This window comes from Malurus melanocephalus, unplaced genomic scaffold, assembly GCF_030028575.1.
Source record: "Malurus melanocephalus ecotype Western Australia unplaced genomic scaffold, MMel_1.1 scaffold_469, whole genome shotgun sequence".
Taxonomy (NCBI): domain Eukaryota; kingdom Metazoa; phylum Chordata; class Aves; order Passeriformes; family Maluridae; genus Malurus; species Malurus melanocephalus.
Genome location: NW_026623701.1, coordinates 456,391 through 476,365, shown reverse-complemented (window position 1 = coordinate 476,365; position 19,975 = coordinate 456,391). Strand labels below are relative to the sequence as shown.

At 45.2% G+C, this 19,975-nt stretch overlaps 1 protein-coding gene across 1 annotated transcript; it reads left to right on the top strand.

The window, feature by feature from the left end:
* Window positions 1–6,828: 6,828 nt before the first annotated feature.
* On the top strand, window positions 6,829–11,124 carry CBLN4 (cerebellin 4 precursor). Its single transcript, XM_057380738.1, has 3 exons — window positions 6,829–7,104; window positions 8,725–8,841; window positions 10,927–11,124. The coding sequence occupies exons 1-3, from the start codon at window positions 6,829–6,831 to the stop codon at window positions 11,122–11,124; spliced, it is 591 nt and encodes a 196-aa protein (XP_057236721.1).
* The last annotated feature ends 8,851 nt before the right edge of the window (window positions 11,125–19,975 follow it).

The following is a 19,975-nucleotide window of genomic DNA, read 5'->3' as shown; positions in this document are numbered from 1 at the left end:
TTAGGAGCAATCTGACCAGAAAAAAACTGCAGAAATTTTCCATCTGTGTTATTTGTTTCCCTCCAAAMCCCACTGAGCTGGCTTTTGGCATATTCTGAGATTATGTGAGAGTTTAGTGASGGGTTACAAAAGTTCTGCTCAGGGAATTTATTCCCAAAATTCAGCTGTGGGGCAACTGCTGCTCTGCTTTCCTCCCTGACAGCTCAGCTGAAAGTGGAAAATACTCCTGTGACTGTGATGGCTCAGAAACACAAACAGGATTTTAAATGCTCATTTTAGGGAAGAACAGAGTGAAAACTTCGAGCCCAGGAAGAGCTGAGGTGACTYAAAGAGATCCTGGACAGGTTCTTCCCAGCCACACTCCCAGAAATTTGTGGATATTCACAAATGTGGATTTGGAATTTCACAAATTTGGATGTGAAAATTCACAAATCTGGATGTGGATATTCACAAATTTGGATGTGGATATCCAAAAATCTCAATGTGGAATTTCACAAATCTCCATGTGGATATTCACAAATTTGGATGAGGATATTCACAAAGCTCAATGTGGACATTCACAAATCTCAATGTGGAATTTCACAAATCTCAGTGTGGATATTCACAAATCTCAGTGTGGATATTCACAAATTTGGATGAGGATATTCACAAAGCTCAATGTGGACATTCACAAATCTCAGTGTGGATATCCAAAATCTCAATGTAGATATTCACAGGAATAAGATCTCAGTCCCTGACTGAATGGCTCAACCAGGCTGCCAGAACTGCTAAGTTTTCTCTCCAAATCAAATGTAAATATAAATTTTTTAGAATATTCCATTTTACATTCTTTTTTTCACTGTTTAGAATGCCCTGAAAGCTGAAGCAGCTGCTTTCCTCCCAGAGCAGCAAACAACAGCAGAGCCCCTGGAAGCTCAGACTCGTGCAGGTGTGAACAAATTGTGAAAATCAGATTTTCTTTGGCACAATTTGAACATTTCCCCTCCCAGCAGGGTGTGCTGAGTCTGAGCAGCACTGTGGCTTTTTGGATGCACTCTGAAATGATTGCAGGAGTTGCTAAATGAGCTTTAATCCTTCCCACTCGCTGCCTGTTTACCCAGGGATGGATTTTGCCCACTGGGGATATTTTACTCAATGGCAATCAGCGATAATTAAACAAGAGAAAGCCACAAAGTAGCTAAATATTGCTTTAAGCTCCTCTGACAAATAAGGCATTCGAAACAAAGGGTTTCAGATGCAGATTTGAAGTCTCTGGATGTGAGAATTTAAAAGTGCTGCAGTGTTTGGAAATAAAAATCACTGACGTTCTTTTGCACGAGGGCAAATAACTGATGATCTCTGCTGTGTGATGTCATTTGCTCATAAGCATTGGCCTTAAAAAAAAAAAAACCCCAAACCCCAAAGGTTGTTGTCCATAAAGATCAACTCCTGATGAGCAGATTTATATCACCATTCTTCTTGTAGCTCCTAGAAATTTTCCTGAGAGGCCTTGGCCTGAAAAGATGCAGTTATAAATAGAAATTTATAATTTCTGCTCAACTCTGTTCCAAAGCAGAGAACTTTTCCCAGTCAGTAAATAACTCAMATAACTCCCAGACAGAGCTGCTGTCATTGAAGTTGTCCCCTGGAATTCTGCCATTTCAAACAATCTGATCTCTCACTTTGCTGTTGGGAATTAAGCTGATTAGGAAGATCAAACCCCAAATCCTTTCGATTATGGATTTACTGAACTCTCCCTGTGAAAGGACAGTCCTGCTGTGAGTGCTCTGTTCTCCCAGCCCTGCCTGCACTGGGTGAAGCAGATCTCCAGTTCCTTGGCCCCAAAATGCACAAAATTTTTGTGTTTAAGTGTGCAAATCCTTCCTCTCCCTTTCTGCAGGTAAATGGAGATTTCAAAATCTCCAGAAAAAAAAAAATTCTCCCTGAATATCAGCACAAACCTTCCAGTCAATCTAATCCATCCAAAGGGATCCAAATATCAAACAGGGGATCTTATCAATGGAGAACCTCTTGGTCACTGTTTAAAATGCTTATTTTAATGCATCTTAAAACATTATAATAATGTTTTAAATACTTATTTTAAAGATTACTCCCTATATTTGGTTTCCCAGTGGGTGTTGCTGTGCAAACCCCTTGGTGAGGAATAAATCTGGGACAAGTTCTGATGAGGGGAGGTGGCCTGCACCCCTGGATGGGTGGAGATGTGTTAAATTACACCCCTTCTGCTAATTTTTCTATTTCCTTGACACCAAATTAGCCCCCAAATCCATCCACAAAATCAATTCAGCACTTGGAGCTGAACTGAGCACAGCAGGTGCTGGAGCCTCTCAAAGCCCATCCCGAGCTCCCCATTCCCACCTTGCTCAAAACTCAGAAAAAACTCCTTTGTTTGGTCCTTCCCTCCTGCCAAAAGAGGAATCTTCTCYTGCCAGCCTGGTTTGCTGCTTTTCTGGCCGTATCATCTGATTTTCTGCCATTTGAGTGAAAAAATCTCGCTTCTTGCCTCATTAAAATGCTGTTGAAACATCTAAGAGCATCTCACAGGGCAAGGCAGAGCTTTGCAAAATTATTTATTTTATCAGATTGCACAGATGGATCAGGTAAATGAACAGAAAAACATGGAAAAAAAAAAAAAAGAGGAGTTCTTTCCTAGACGTGAACTGAAATACAATAATAAACCAAGTATTAAATTGTGCTTGAAAACAAGTTTTAAATGTTTTAAAAGCAGTTAATACATGCACTTGATTTTATGGTCTTAATCCACCAAGTCCCTGTTTTCACAGAGAGTTAAATATGCAAATATTTCCTGGAAATATTTGGAATAAACAAAAATAAAAGAAATACTATGCTATTTGTGGACAGTTTAGCAAATATTAATGATGACATTTGCTGGACTGTTGATGTTACAAACAACTGCTCCTACCTGGGGTGTAGAAAGAAGCAAAAAGAACCCCCAGGGTCACATTTTTCTCTCACTTTCACCCTGATAAATCCATCAATGAAGCATTTCAAGCCCCAATTTTCAAGGGGTGGGTTCAGCTTTGCAGTCCTGCCCAGAAATGCTGAATAAAGACCTCAAATGCCAGAGCTGTCAGCAAATCCCAGCACTTGCACCTTGCAAGGCGTCCTGCTGACTCATTTTCTTAATCACCTCTAAAATTCACAGGGAATTTCGAAATTCTCTTTCCTGAGGAGGCCAACAAAACACAGATTTGTCCCAGCAGAGGGGCAGGAAAGCTAAWGCAGCCCAGAAAATACAGGTAGGCAATTGTTTTTCAGTGTTTCCTCTGTTCTGCTGCCGGAGAAATTTTTAAAAATACTTGAAGATGGGATGGACTGAGGAGGGGTGGGTTAAAATAAGCAAACTACAGAAAAAGCCTAATTAAAACACGAAGGAAAATTGGATTTCAGATTAAAAAAGCAGTGAAAATCTAGGCTTGACTCTGCATCTGTTCAAATTAAAACCCAAAAATTTCTGTTCACTGCARTCACGTGCACGTGCTGAAGATTTTATATTCCTTATAGGATCCCTTTCCATTTTTATGCTCCTACAAATGAGGTGAAATTCGCTTTCTGGAATATTTCCAGGCTCTTTTCAAGAAGCAGCAGGCTCATTAGCCAGGTGAATCTGTCTCTGTTCACAGCACAGAGCCGTGGGCAGCTGTTCAGTAGCCACACGGCCACATGGAGACACCAGGCAGCTCTTCCAGCCCAAAGTGGGGTCAGAACCCAGGGAAAACCTGACCAAGGAGCTCCAAAACCACAGGCTGGGATTGCCATGGGAATTCTGGGGTTGAACCCCCYCTCTGTGCGCCCTCAGTCCAACATCTTCTCGTTTAAAGAGATTTTTCTGAAAAGGTCTTTACAAACATTACCCATGGACGAAGACGGATCTGTGCCGTTGGTAGCTATAACCCAATTCTCTCTCCCTTTCTCTTTTTTCTCCCTCTCTCCCTTTTCTATCACATAAATCGTGTTGTTGGCACTCAATAAAAGTGCTTTTGATTTTGAAAAAATACTTATCCCTGTTTCTATTGCAGTCTGAGATGCAGTTAATGAACCATCACGACCTCTGTTTGTGTTGAGCAGATCGTGACTGGTGGGCTCAGAGTTGGGGGGACCCTGAGAGGGGCTGTGGGTGCTCAGCTCCCTGAAAAAACCTCTCCACGCCCAGCAAACAGCTCAGCCTGACAGAAGGGAAATGTAATTAGGCTGAAGAAGAAAGGAAAGGAAAGGAAAGGAGAGGAAGGAGGGCTCCGTCACCGAGGGGTTTGAAGGATTCCAAGGCCTCCAGACACCAGCACGAAGCTCAAAAAGCAGCAGAGGAAGTCTGGGGCTGATTATTCCTCCCTTTGGTRAGGCAAATGCCTCATTAGACAAAGCAAGAGGTTCTGTTTTGAAAGAGGTTTGGAAGGCATCATGCAATATTGATACAGAAATTGTGTTTAATGCAGGTTTACAGGGTGAGAGGTGAAAGGAAATGGAAATGCAAACATGGTGCTTTATCCTGGTTCTCCCTGTGGCTCTTCCCTCTGTCAGAAAGCTCCCTCAACCCTCCAAATTCCCTTCAAAACAGAAAAATTCTTCCCACTGGAGACAGTTTCAGGCTTCCTCAGTATGTGTCCGGAAAGGGAAAGAGGCTGTGAGTTTMATTGAACTGAATTTCCATTGCTGTGTCTTTTTGCCTCTTGCCTGATCAAGGGGATTCCTCAAAATTTGAGCCTGGCCTTCTGAATTTTGGAGASTTCTGCATTTGGTGTTTGCTAAAAAGAATTTTGGCTGCTTTGTGGCTTCTCAAAGACTTTGCTGGGTTCTGCAGCTTTAGCACCTCACCCTCAGATCCCCACATCAACTGGAAACCAACCCCAGCTCACGTTTGCCTGCAGAAAGCTGTGGTGTTCAGCATAGAGTGGATTTTGGTGCTTTTTATTTCTCGTTTTCATTTCCTGCTGCTTCYTTCATTCCTTCTGTCTGCACCCAGGGATGAAGGCTCTGCTGGCAGTAATTGGCCCAGGACACATTTGTTGCAAGGCACCAAAAAATTTCTGTATTGAAAGGCATCTACCTAAAAATCAGATGCTCAGTTTCTTGCAGACTATTGGCACTTTTTTGTTGTTGTTTTGGTGGAAATCTGTGTAGCCAGTTGTGTTTCTGGAAGCACTGTGCCCTTTCTGCCCAGCCCTGAGGGGAATTTGGATTTTGCCTGGAGGTTTTTTCAAATGGGGCTAGGTGATGCAGGAGGGATCTTGTCTAGAAACCATGAGCAGCACCAAACCCCTCATGCTTTTAACAATCTCAAAAATCATGGGAGAACTAAGCCCAGGTGCCTTCTCAGCCTCCCAACCATCCCAGCACACATCACAAAAATAAACTGTTCAYARACAGAGGARTWCAATCAYGRARTACAGCASACATCMCAAAAATAAACTGTTCACAGACAGAGGAAYACAAYCAYGGARTACAGCACACAYCACMAAAATAAACWGTTCATAGAGGAGTTCAATCACGGAATAAGCAGAAGCTGCCCTGAGGCAGCACCATCAGGTGGCACCTGGCAAAATCCTCAAAGAGCAGACAGGAAAGCGCTGCTGTGACCTCAGGGTGTGAGGGATTTCAGGAAAGCTGTCCCTGCTGCGTGTTCGGGGTGTCCTGCCCAAAGCCCAGCTGTGAACAGCCGCCCAGGAGCTCCGTGCCCCCGGGGGAATCCTGCAGGTTCAGGTGCTGCAGTGCTCTCCCCTTTCTCCCCCTCCTCCTCCTCCTAAAATTCGGGGATGCTGCAATGTCCTGCCGCTTTCCCTCGGGCTTTGCCGCCGCTTCCCAAGTTGCCCAGGAGGGTGTGCGTGAGTTGGGGGCGATTCCGAGGGGAGGATCTGGGAACGAAACCTGGAGCGTGCGGGGCTGGGTGGGAGCTGGGCAGGTTCGTTATGACACAACTGCTGGGGAGGGGAGGGGAAAGGGGGATTGGTGACGGGGACAGAGAGAGAGACAGGAGAGAGGGAGAGGCAGGAGAGACAGGAGAGTCAGAAGAGGCAGGAGAGGAGTGCGCAGCGCYCTGTCGGGCTGTCAGAACATCAGAACACCATCTGGCAGCTTTGGGGAAGGTGCCGCCGCTCCGCTCCGCTCCGAGCATCCCGGATCTCCCGCTCCGATGGCAACCATGGCACAGCCAAACGGGTTTATTTCCACGCGATCTCTCGTTTCTCTCTCTCGTCAATAAATTCACCTGAAGGCTTTTTTTTTTTTTACTCGCCACCTCCCCTTCTCACGCTCCTTTTTGATGTGGAGAGAGGGGRGGAAAGGGCGTTGTGGACAGCGCGTATTTGGCTCGGCGGGTTTTTGCGGCGCGTTTTAAAGAGCTCGGCAAAGGACCGGGAAGAGAAAGAAAGAAGAGAAAGAAAGAAAGAAAAGAGAGGAACAAAAGAAGAAGAAGAAGAAGAAGAAGACGACGTCGGTGGGAGGAGGAGGCAAAGAGCAGCAGAGAAGAGGGAAAAACCGGCGGAGAGAGGAGCCGGAGAGGAGGAGAGCGGAGCGAGAAGAGAGCGGAGCGGAGTGCGGAGAGGAGGAGCGCGGAGAGCGGAGCCGGAGGAGCGCTGAGCGAGAGGAGAGCGGAGCGCGGAGCCGGAGGAGCGCGGTGCAGTGCGCGGAGCGGAGGAACGCGGAGAGCAGAGCCGGAGGAGCGCGGAGCCGGAGGAGCGCGGAGCCGGAGGAGCGCGGAGCCGGAGGAGCGCGGAGCCGGAGGAGCGCGGAGCCGGAGGAGCGCGGAGCCGTGCGCGGAGCCTCCCGCGGTGGCCGGAGCGGGGCGCGGAGCGGCGGCCGCGGGTGCGGACCATGGGCTGGCGGCTGCTGCCCGCGATGCTGCTGGCCCTGGCGCTGGGCGGCCGCGCCGCCTCCGCGCAGAACGAGACCGAGCCCATCGTCCTGGAGGGCAAGTGCCTGGTGGTCTGCGACTCCAACCCGGCCCCCGACGCCAAGGGCGCGTCCTCCTCGCCGCTCGGCATCTCCGTGCGGGCGGCCAACTCCAAGGTGGCTTTCTCGGCCGTGCGGAGCACCAACCACGAGCCCTCCGAGATGAGCAACAAGACGCGCATCATCTACTTCGACCAGGTGAGCGCCGCGCCCGGGCCAACAGGTGCCGCCGGCAGCCTCGCCCTTTCCCGGGGTGCCGGGGGGGATCCATCCCGGGCCGGAGGCTTCGGGCACGGGGACGGGAGGCTGAGGGGCTCTGGAAGTTCCCCGTTTGTCCCCCAGCCCCGCGGTGCAGCGGGGACAGCGCCCGGGAGGTGCCGGGCTGGCAGCGCTCGGTGGCACCGGCGGGGTGACATCGCCCCGAGGGGCTCGGGGACAGCAGGATCTACACAGCCCGTGTAGGGTTTGTGCAGCTTTTGGCCGGGGGAAGAAGAGAGAATTTTTCGGGAAAATCCTTGAAGTTTCCCAGCGTACATCCCATTCCAGCTCCGCTCAGCACCGATRTCAAGGTGCAGATGCCAAACCGCGCTCAGCTCCTGCTCCGGGGCAGCTCCAGAGCCYTTGGGGCTGATGGTTCTGCTGTTCCCACTCCCTGCTGTCGCGGCAGTGAATTGTGGTGACAGCCGGGGCCAGGGGTGTCACACAGCTCAGTGCCGGTGCTGTGAATGCCCAGGGGTGTCACACAGCTCAGTGCCGGTGCTGTGAATGCCCAGGGATGTCACACAGCTCAGTGCCGGTGCTGTGAATGCCCAGGGATGTCACACAGCTCAGTGCCGGTGCTGTGAATGCCCAGGGGTGTCAAACAGCTCAGTGCCGGCGCTGTGAATGCCCAGGGGTGTCACCCAGCTCAGTGCCGGTGCTGTGAATGCCCAGGGGTGTCACACAGCTCAGTGCCGGTGCTGTGAATGCCCAGGGGCGTCACCCAGCTCAGTGCCGGTGCTGTGAATGCCCAGGGGTGTCACCCAGCTCAGTGCCGGTGCTGTGAATGCCCCTGAATCCACAGACTGTCCCAGAGGCTTTGCAGGGCTGTGCCCGGCACGAAGGAGCCTGGAAATATCAATTAAAAATAAAGCAAATAAAGCACAACTGAGTGAGAAGAAAGCAAGGTGCAGTCATTGCAGAGGTGTGTAACATACGGATGATGATGCACTCATTTAAAATGTTCTCCTCTGTTAATTGTCTCCATTTAATCAAACCCAAATTATTATTAGCRCTCATAACAACAACTCACAGGGAGGCTCACAGGCAGTTTGTGCTGGGATGTGCCAGRWGTTCCAGTGACTCGGGCTGGCTGTGAATTGGGAATGTCTCGTGTTGTCCTCCCTCACACTGGTACTTTGGGAAGGCAGTGTTGGCTTGGCCATTGCTCTTTAATCAAAAGTTATTCCAGAATTGCCATTCTGGCAATGGTGCCATTCCCAGAATTGGTGTTYGGATGTCATTTTGGGGGAAAGATGAACAAAAATACCTTTTTAAACTCCTTTCACACATACAGAAGAAAGGACTTGAAGGCATGGTGTAGTAGTAAAGTAAGGGATAATTCCCACCCTCATTTATTTGTAGTAAAGTTGTACAATAAATACAACTAAATACCCATTTTATGAGCTATGCCAATGCAATTGAGAGAAAATGAACAAACYAGCATAGATGTGGATAAAAATTTTCCATGGATGAATGGTTTCTAAAGTTAACAATCTGTATTTTTGTTTAGCACGCACTACCTGCACTAATCCCCGTGTTATATTTTTCTGTTTGCAGATCCTGGTAAATGTGGGCAATTTTTTCACCTTGGAGTCCGTCTTTGTSTCACCAAGGAAAGGAATTTACAGTTTCAATTTTCACGTCATTAAAGTCTACCAGAGTCAAACAATTCAGGTATGTTGATWGGGTATGATTATAAAATCTTGATTTAAATTGTTTATTTTGGGATAGGATCTTGACTGAGCACAGGAAAATTATTTTAAGGAAAAATTGCTTAGTTTACAGCAATCTGTGGTGTTGGTCTCCCAGCAGTGAAGTCAATAATTTAAAGAGAACAGCTGAAATAAGGCACCCTCAGCTCAGATAAATCACCACAGCTCCACTTCTGTGCCATGAGGGTCTGGGGTGACATAAAGCATTCAATAGAATGAGTGATCCAGAGTAAAAGAGAGCTCTGAATTTCACTTAAAAGAGTTGTATTTTGCTGCAGGTTAAACTGGCAGTGTGGAACACAGGAATGCTGGGGTTCTGTACCAGATTTGAGTGGTTTTGTAATGTTTTGTGCCCTGGCTCTTGGTGCCAGGTACCCAGTTACAATCTCAGTCTGCTGATGACCGAGGTTGGGCATAGCCCTGTCTTCTAGGAAACCTTTAGACCTGCTTAAACTTATTTTCCCACCATTCTCTTAGAAAAAAAGGGCAATTCTGCACTTTCTGCTGTAGCCCAACAAATAAATTGAAGAGGGGACATTTCCCTGGGGTGCAGTGGAGCTCCAGGGCAGRGTGTGAAGGGTGGAGATTTGAGGGARCTGGGGCAAGCCACGATCCCATCTCTGGTGAAATCCCCCATTGGAGCACAATGTAAAATCCTGATCCCAACCAGGCCGTGAATGAAACACTGATCTCGTGAAAATCTCTAACATAGGTTTATAAACTGTTTAATGTGCTCAGGATTTGCTCTCTTCACTCCAGATTTGCTGTCTTCACTCTCTTGAGTGCTGAAGGTTGAGTAAGTGTGTGTCAGCCACTGGGTTTAAAATTCRCATCAGCAAGAAAGATGCCAAGGTTTGAGTCTGGAAGCTCAAACTCTGGTGTGTCAGGAACTCAAACCTGAGAGTTTGGGGCTCAGGGAATGTTCCAGMCYRTGGCATGGTCTGAAATCTCTCCTGRGCAGGAGATTGTGCAGTGTTGGATGGGTTTTTTTGGCTCTGCTTTGGAGCAGTGTGAGACCATGGGGTGCAAACCTGGGGTGTTTCCTCTGCTGTCAGAYGATTGCAGGGGAGCCTGACCTGAAGAGATGGGCCAGAAGGAGTGAGATAAACCCGAATTAAACGATGAGTAAAGCCCTGATGCCCTTTTTCTGTGTGTGGGGTAACCAAGGAGAGGATCAAAGCGCTTTGAGTCTCAGCCAGAGTTAAGCCCAGACTGAGCCCGTCCTAAATCACCTGCAGGCTTGCCACACAAGTGATGTTCCTGTGCCCCCACAACATCTGCCAGAGCCATTAAACATCATTAAACTGCAGTGGGTTCCCTGGGGACGCCTGATGGAGTGGATTTCCTAGGTTGGTGAATCCCAAATAAACACCAAACTCTGCCGCCCCAACTTCTGCTGGGCACTAATTCATTCATTTATTCAAATTAACGGGAGCACCTGCCAGACCAGCRCAGTGGATAGGGGTGAACATCCCATAATTCACCCCTCAGTGACTGCTTYAGAGCTGCTTAGAAAGGAAAAACCAGAGGGAAGCTGAGAGTTTGCCATGGGGGAAATGAAAAATGCCTGGATGTGCCCGTTCCCCCAGGCCTGCCTGTCTTTATTTAGAGGTGCTGCTCTCAGAGCAGAGGCCGTGCTGGCTTGCTGAAGTGTTTTATGGAGAAATGGAGGCAGTTTATAAAGGTAAAAATCTGTTYTRAACCTCAGAACTGAGCTGCCATCASCCTCAGGAGGGACATTCATTCTGTTCCCAGGGAATGTGCTGCCTCTGAAACCTCGTGTCACATCTCTGGGTGACCAAATCGCTTGAAAATAATTTTTTTTTGCTCATTTGTGACTGAATAACCCTTGAAATAGGCAAAGTGATACAAACTGAGCTGATACCTCGCTCAGCTGCACGGAAAATCAGCGTGCTTGTGCCAAATAAATGTCATTAATAGTTTAAAACAACCAACAAAACACTGAAGATTGTGCTGCAGTTATACTCAGGGGTGGTTCTGGATGTTTTTCTGTTAATTGGAGCTTTCAGGGGTGGTTCTCTTGCAGGTGAATTTGATGCTGAACGGGAAGCCCGTGATYTCTGCCTTTGCTGGGGACAAGGACGTCACCCGTGAAGCCGCCACCAACGGGGTCCTGCTCTACCTGGACAAGGAGGACAAGGTGTACCTGAAGCTGGAGAAAGGGAACCTGGTGGGAGGATGGCAGTACTCGACATTTTCTGGSTTCCTGGTGTTCCCCCTGTGAGCTGCTGTGACTCCAGCCAGGCGTGGACTCGTCCTTGCCTCTGGCACGTGAAGATCATTTCGTCACCATGGTTTCCTTTTTGGTTTCTCATGGGTGAATTTGGATTCTCTCTCTCTGTGGATTTTGGCCCCTCCTGAACTTTCCAGAAGCTCCACAGGGTTCTGTGTGTTCAAATACAATATCTGTGGGCTGAGACTAAAGCAGACAACGAATATCTGTGACTGCAAAATTGATTCCAACTTTCATCCTCTGGACTCATTGAATTCATGGAAGAAGCGGATTTTCTGTAACTGTGAAAAGACTGGTGCCCAAATTGAGTGGAAAGAGGGGTTTTTTTTGAGAGTTTGAGCTCAGTGAGATCAAGAGTCAGTGTGTCACTGGCAAAGTAAMAATGCATTGATAGATTGGTCACTCRTGTCTGTRTTTTGAGRGAGGGAATTGTTGATGCCACGTGGCTGCTCGAGCTCTCCTCTGCGTGCTGTGTGTTGGAGGGTTCACCCCAATGTTTGAGCTCAGCCACAGTCGAGTCCAACCCCACAAATCCGAGGGGTTGGGGATGTTTCAGTTGGGTGTGGAAGGTGTTCCTCTTTTCCATGTGCTGATTTCTGGAAGGAAAAGCAGATTATAACAGGTTTTAACCACACAGACAAAGCTCACCGGGCTCAGAGGGGATCGTTCAGGCACAACTTTGCCCTGCAGGGCACCTCACATTTGTTCTTCAATTTTAATTAATGTGATCCATRATAACTGCTGTATTCAAACCCTGAGGGATTCCTTCCTTAGACACAACCACTTGGTCAGCTGGAAACTAAATCCCCTTTATTTGTTTGTATTTCTGTGTATTTYCCAACCCTTCTGTTGTGTTCAAAGTCTTTTATCTGATTTTGCCTTAATTCCACAACTGTACATAATTTTAGATCATATGTTTATTAACAAAGATGAAATCCAAATAACTGGTACCAAATTTGGTACAAAAGCTCCTTGTACAGATCATGTGAATTCATAAATTTATTTATTATCTCGTTGTTACATAATAAAGAATAATCTATGTTAGCCGAATTTTTGACCTTTGGATTTTGGAAGGCGCTTCATGCTATTTTTTTTTATTTGATGTAATTCTTATATGCAAAATGGAAGCTTTTGGGATTCACAAAAACCATCCTGGGAGGCAGAAAAACTGCCATGAGTCTGGCAGAATCCTAGAGGGAATCAGAGAGACCTAGAAATTACCTATGCATTCCTGTTAAAATAAATTTGGGCAGAAATCCTGGCCTGACTGAAGTCAGGAATCACATTGATTCCAAAGGGTTTGGGTGAAATTTGTGCTTTAGGTTTTGCAGTCGGTGTCAAACCCCAGTGCCATCAGATTGAACATGAAATAAAATGATTTTCCCATGAGCTGCTGATAAAACCCTTCATCCCTCATTCCCCAACACACTGAACTGATGGATCTTTGTGCCTTGCACATGGATCTTTTGATCCATGGGATGAGCTTTAAGGTCTCACCCAAAAACCCAAACCACGCTGTGGTTTTATATGCACAACTTTGCAAAGCTACAGACAATGGAAATCAAATTAACAGCCTCAAAAACATGGACACACGAGAGAAATATCTCCTAAAGGGGCTCAGAAAAGCCTTGGTTCCAGGAACTTGGCTGTTAATTGTCCATTCCCCAACCAGAGAAAAGCACAGGGATAAATTAGCCCTGATTCACAAAAAACATGAAATCACCACTGGGTTTCATCCAGTTCTACTCACTGCCAGGGCTCTCTGGGGCCATGTGCAGGCTCAGACAACAGAATCCTAAATAAATCGCAGGTGAAGGTGATAAAATTCAGTTTTAGTAAAGCCACCCTCCTTCAGACCCCCAGCCTGGGGGAGGAGTGGGATAAAGAGCAGGAAAAGGCAAAGAGGGTTTGAGTTCAGAGCTGTCGCTGCTCCCTCCTGTCTGAGAGGAGGGATCTGAGCAAAAGCAGCTTAGGAATGACCCCACTGTTTATGGGAACAGACCTGGAGAGGGATTGGGAGTGCTGTGGGGCTGTGAGCAGGAGAATGGTGTGGGATCAGGAGGAATTTCCTGCTGCTGGCAGAGATCAGAGCGCTGCACCATCCTCTGCCTGCAGCCCACCCAAACAGGAGCAGGGCAGGTCAAAACCCAGGGCAAAAGCAGAAAAATAACATTTCAGGGTGAGCCACAAGAAACCTTCAGCAAGAGCAGCTCGGGGCTGTTTCTCTAAGAGCCTTTGGCCAGGTTCAGATTGATCGGGATCTTCAGCCACCGAAAAATAAAAAATCCAATTCTTCAGTATTGAAGAACCCCAGCCAGAGAGCTGAGACCCTGARCCCTCTGCAAGTTCAGTGAAACGCTGCCATTCCCACTGCCTTCTCCCTGTTTCCACCCTCAGGTCTTTAGGATTCMGTTCCCTGTTTCGATTTGGGTCACAATAACCCAATTTAGTGTTTTATGAAACATCAACACCTGGCAGAGCATCCCTGGGCTTGGGTGGTGCTGAAATTCCCTCATTTGGAGCTCTCTCACCCTCCCTGAACCCCACAGGAATTTTTGGGGTGAAACTCCCCCTGGAGCCCCATTTAGATCCCTCTGGGCTGGGACTGACCCATCCCTAATAACATTTAATTACTTTATAACTCAGCAGCAAATTGAGTTGATTTAACTGTGTTCTAAAAGAAAGCTTTGCTGTTATTTCTTTACAAACCCCGGCTGCTTCTGGAGCATTTAAAATGTGTTTTTTGAAATGTCAATTAACAGCTGACAAACGTGGCAGAAATACATTTATGACACGGGGATCTCAGCCCTCAGATCCCTCATCCCCAGAACACATCATCACTTTTTCCTCAAGCTCAGCTTTTGTTGGAAGTTCCCCTCATTTTGGTTTTAATGAAAATTTAAGAATGGAATGAAAATGCAATCCCCAGGCTTAATTCTGGCATGAGCCTAATCGAGTTTATGCATAACAAAAATGTCAGGGATTGTATATTCTGCTGGAAGCCCTGACTTTTAAGCAATGCAATTAATTACACTCAAACATCCCAGAGGTTTATTGCTTCAGATAAAAGCATCCCAAGCACCTTCTTTACTATTATTTCYAGAAGAAAAACAATGTAAAATAAAGATAATTGAAGTATCTCTGGCGGACAGGTTGTTTTTTTCTTTTAAGGAACCGCATGGTTTTAACAAAAAAAAAAACCTCCTGAAAGAAATTTAGGAACAGCTGCTTTGCATACCAAATTTTAGGTTGTGTCAGCCTAAACCATAATTTTCATTATTTTATGTCTTTAAATACACCATTGTACGTTTTCATGGGTGAGCTGGGTGCCAGTTTAATCACCCAATGTCACTTTATATAAGCCTGATAAAAGTTTTAAACCAGAAATTCAGTGCTGGGGTGGAACGGTGCTCCTAAAATTGACAAATAACCCTTTAGTTCTGCTGAATTTCCTTCCCCTGGGGAGGTGCAGGGTGGAAGGGATGATGGATGGAGCTCACAGCTTTTTGGTGAGGACACTCAGACCTAAATCCAAGGGCTGTGCCCTCCACAATTCCCCTAAAACCACTCTTTTGGTTGGGATTAGGATTTTGACCCTAATTTGATCGACTGCTGTGTGCATCTCGTGGAAGAGATGTGATAATAAAAATCCATTAAAATGTTCCAGKGAAATCAAAGCCCTCAGCTCTGCTGCAGGGAGTGTTTGCACCAGAAAGAAAAAGCTTTTCCAAACTCTTGGCAGAGTTTTTGGGATCAAAAGTGCAATTCCTGCTGCCCATTGTGSGTTCTCTGCCTGCAAGAAACTCACCCTGATTTCGATTTTTATTTTTTTTTTATTTAAAACAATGCATTTTTCCTGCAGCCAGATTCAGTAACAGTTCATTTTGGAGCACTTTTATTTTATGTAATCAATTATATCGATTTCCCCTTAAACATAAAGATTGCCCAGTCCCCCACTGGGTGTTCATAACAGCATTTGAAAGATGAAATAACTGCTTTGTTAAAGTCTCCTCTCAATAAATCACACTKTGTTTGACAATTTTGGTTAAAATGAATCCTTGAGAATTAGCAGGTTTTAATCCCTAATAGTGGAAGCTTTATTTTATGTTACACCCAAGGTTTTATCAGTGTTCAGGRCCCCTGTACAAATTCTGGATATTTTTTTTTCTAATTGATGTTTATTTAAGTAAAATACCACCAAACAATGAAGAATAGCTCAGAGCTCCTCTTTGCCTCACTTTTCTGAGAGTTTCCCTTGAAAATATTGGAGGAAAAGGTCTAAAGCAAGCAAGTTTCAAAAACTCCAAATCTGCCCTCCTGCAATCTGCTAAGAGTTTAAATGGAGACCATTTTAAAATACTAATAAGTAAAAATACCTTCTGAGCCAGTCCAAGTTCCTCATACTTTTTTTTTTGGTTGGTTTTTTTTTTTTTTTTTTTTTTTTTTTTGCTTTCCACCAAGGTTTTTCCTGCAATAAAAGAAGCTAAAAATGAGAAAAATAACTTTACACTCTCCCTCTCTCACTTTGATACAACTTTCTTTAAAAGAATTTAAGAAACATTGGATAGTGGTGGTGATGAGAGRAATCTATTCCCCAAATAACTCTCATTTCCCTCAGTGAGGAATTGAAAAACCCCAAATTTTTATTTCAAATGATGAGGCTGGAACCCAGCTGGAGGAAGAATGTCTGCTCCATTCTGGAGTGAAACTTTGGAGGGAGCTTTAATGGGAAATTCCTGAATGGATTGTGAGCACCAAAGGGAAGGATGAGAGAAAAGAAAGGTGAAATATTTGACATCTGTAGCAGCAAAATGYCAAAATYTGAWWTTTTTWMYMKYYYYKKWARMYMMRGGKKGKKKYYYCYKGRSYTKGGGGKTTYWYWTTWYSYKCYYCYYSTKTTTKTCTSYKSWRARMKYYSCMCAKRRGCCAAGGAGAGAGAAAGGACACCAYAAATGCCATAAAGGGCTCTTTTCAGTGCTGGGATATTGCAAACTCTTATTTATTTTGTTCAGTGGCCCAATTAGTGGAGATCAAAGTGACTGTGAGTGCATTGATACTGTAAATTATTAGGTAATTAACCTTAATGCACCCTGCTTAGAATCTCCAAAAGAGCTGAGAACATCCTTCAAACACAGCCATACATCGCTGCTTAATTATAAATAAAATTAATGAAATGAGCCTCTAATGCCATGTGAGGGACTGGGGTGGTGGTAACAGAGAGAGGGAAATAAAGAGAGAATTTAATCATCTTTCTTCAGAGCCGAAAGACAGAGATTCAACCACAAAATTTAAATAAAGCAGAATCAGCTAAAGGATTTTTTACTTGCAAACCAAACTCAGAGGTTGCCCCTGATCCTGACACCATCCTAAACACCAAACACCTCGAGAGGAGCAGCTTTGGCCAGAAATATTTCACACCATGGAATACCTGAACCTGCTGTTCTGTAATCACTTCTACCACAACTAAAGGGAATAGATTTTTTCCATCCTTTCAATTTTTTTGTTCTTTTTTGATGTTAAAATTGTCCCTTTTTGTTGACAGTTTGAATGACAGTTCAGCAGAAATGCATTTTATTTCAAATAAACAGTGGATTGTCAATCTCTCCAAGAGGGACAGAAGGAGCACAGAAATCTTCACCAAGATGCCTCACACAGAAAAAAAGGAGCTCCAGAGCTCCAAAAAAACCCATCCAAATTGCTGAGAATAATCACCATTTCATGTTTGCTTATAATTATAATCTAATTACAGACCCAACCTCGCAATAATGTTTTTAAGTGAGCATTAAAGTACTTTTKATGCAATTATCTGCTACTGAGCTTCCTCATTAAACAGCAATTGCTACACAAATTTTCCTGTTGTTTAAGCACCATTTTTGCCTTTTGCAGATTTCATTTTAATCTAATAAAACAAACCATTGGATCCAAGTTCAACAGCCCCGTTTTACAGCCCAGCTGCCAAGAAACCATTGTTAAATATTTGATATAATAAATATTGACAGAGAAGCTCTTTCTCATTGTTTCTTCTTGCACACAAATCGACAAACGGAGAGTTTTGGATATTACAACAATCTTGCCCAGCTTCATAACCATCCATCTTAAAATAAAATCTATTTAATGAATCAGAAGTTTACCCTTTAGTGGGGAACTTCCTGGAGCARAAGGAAAATTATGGGATCAATGAGTGGAAAAGGATTTCACATTTCCTGTGGGGGCTGTGAGGGTTATATTGTTTAAGGACTTTCCTGTAATTACAGATCAATTCTGTCACAATGTGATGGGGAAAATTCTCTCACTGGAGCTGGCTGGGAGAAGGGAGGGGAGGTTGGATGTGGATTTTTCTCTGATTTGGCAATATTTGGTGGAAATAGCTTTGGACAATTGCAGAAAATGGCATGAGGTGCCACTTCCAGGGGCAGGAGCAAGAGCTGCCTTCACAAAGGAAATCAGAACACCCCGAGCCAGGAGAGTTTGGGGAGAGTTGTGAGTGATTTTTAAAATTAGGTGAAATTTGCCAATTTTTTTTTAATTAGGTGACATTTGCATAAGTTTTTTTTAATTAGATGACATTTGCCTGAAGCATCCATGCTGTGGGGAACAGCTCTGGCAGCCACAGTGGCCCTGGGGGGAACCACCAGCCCCAGAGCTGCACCAGGCTTTGAAAAAAATATTCTGAAAAATTAAAAAAGCTAAATACAAAGAGAAGGCACTTTTTGAGTAGCCTAGATTGTTTTCTGTTAATAATTTCATGCTGTACAAATGGAGCTGGTCAAGGAATTAACAGCTGGCAGACAGAGGAAAACAGGGATTTGTTCCATCTCTGCTCAAACCCAGAGATGCTGCTCCTGCAGAACTGTGGGGTCTGAGCAGGTGGGACCAAGGGATCCCAGTTCCTCACATATGGATTCACACCCCAAAGTGGAGCCCAGGCAGAAGTTTCTTGAATTAAATGCATTTTCAGATGATTTTAAGGCGTTCCATGCCAAAGAACCTCACAGAGAAAATCTTTCTGTGTTGGGTTTTTCACTCTGAGCACCAGTGGTGCTCCCTGATCCCTCTGGGACACAATTTCTTCACCATCCCGGGAATCTGTGCCTGTGGATTTCATTTAAACAATGCTGCTCCCCAAACCCCTGACCCCGGGGCAAGACAGCGCTGGAAAATGGGAGAGATTTCTGTTTGTCTGGGAATTGACTGCTTTATGCTTTGTTTTTGTGGTCAATTGTGTTCAATTCCACAATGAAAATGTGATCAGAGTGACAATTCCTGGCCATCACTGCTGGCTGATTTCTGTCATTTCTGTACCTCACTCACTCCTCTGATTGTACATTCCTTTTTTTATGGCCAACACAGACTCTTCCATTACTGCCGAATGCAAACGAAATGAAAATCTGAGGCCCTTTGCACATTCCCTTCCCATCGCCTTGGAAACCAGGGAAGATGAGAGAGGGAAGCTGGAGGAGATACAGAACATCCATCACCTTTACCTGCACAAAAWCAGAGCTCAGGTGTTCGGCTGCAGTGACAGGAGATGGAGGATGAGACAGAACAGAACTGAGAGTGATGGTTCAGCAAATCCCTTTGGGACCTGCAGGAACCAGATCTGCTCCTTTTCCCGGCTTTGCTGCTGCTGTGACATCCATGGAAAGCTGCTGAGCCATCCTAAAGATGACCAGGGGATCTTTGAGGATGGAAAAACCCTCCCTGTGCCCATTCCCACTTCGTCCCCAGCCCAGAGCACTCAGTGGCACCTCCAGCCCTTCCTTGGACACCTCCAGGGATGGGCACTCCAAACCTCCCTGAAATGGAAAAGATCACTGTGACAAAGATGCCTGAATGTTGTGTTAAATCAGATAAACTCACAGATTCCTTCACTGTGAGTTGTACCCTGAAATCTCTGAGGAATCCTCGTTTTYCCAGGCAGATTCCCATTCTGCATTCCAGGCAGCACAAACTCCTGCACAGACAGACAAACACTGCGAGCTGCCTTAGGGAGATTTTCTCTCCATTGTTAAACTTCTCCAAAGTTTAACTTCTCCAAAGTTTAACAACCCCTTCCATGGAGAAATCCCTCCTGGAAWGCTCATSCTCCACCAGATTTATCTGAATCAGRACTGKCAWTCCCAGRGCTGTCTCTTGTCCCGTTCCTCYTCATCCCAGGCAGACYCCAAACACATCTCCATGACCTGGGATAGTTCTGTGATTGGAACAGCAAAACAAGGGGAAAGCTCAGGAAAACACTTCTGTTTCACTGTTAATGCAGCAGTGACAATTACAGCAARGCTTCATTAGGGGAGACATTTTAATCTGAATTTACCAGAGGTCTCAATAAACCCTCAMCAAAAGTTCTCCCAGCAGACCTTGTTATTCTTCCTGCATCTCCACATCTTTTAATTCACATCCCAAATAAGGCCCCAGAAGATATCACTTCCTTTTAAAACAACTTTACAACTGCAGCCCAATRTGTTATCATTTTAATTAAATAGATGATGTATAACAAGGGCCGAGATATAAATTTCCAGGGGACTGAAGCTTAATTTAATTTCCACATTTCCTATATAAAACCTGTGACATATAAAAATCTCCTAATATCCTCATTGGCCTCTTAGTGCAGTCCTTTAGCATTCGTCACAGAGATAACARAAAACAATTACAAACGAACTGGGACATCTGTAGGAAACATTGCACGGTCAGAAAATTAGGAATTACACCGAGTGGAAATTTCTGTCTCAGGGAAAGAAAAAAAGGAGCCAGGTAATTTCCCTCTGCCTCATTAAAGGAAATGGAAGTTTGCTCATAATTGCCATACAATTCTGTATGAATGTCACACTTGTTTCTGATTTTC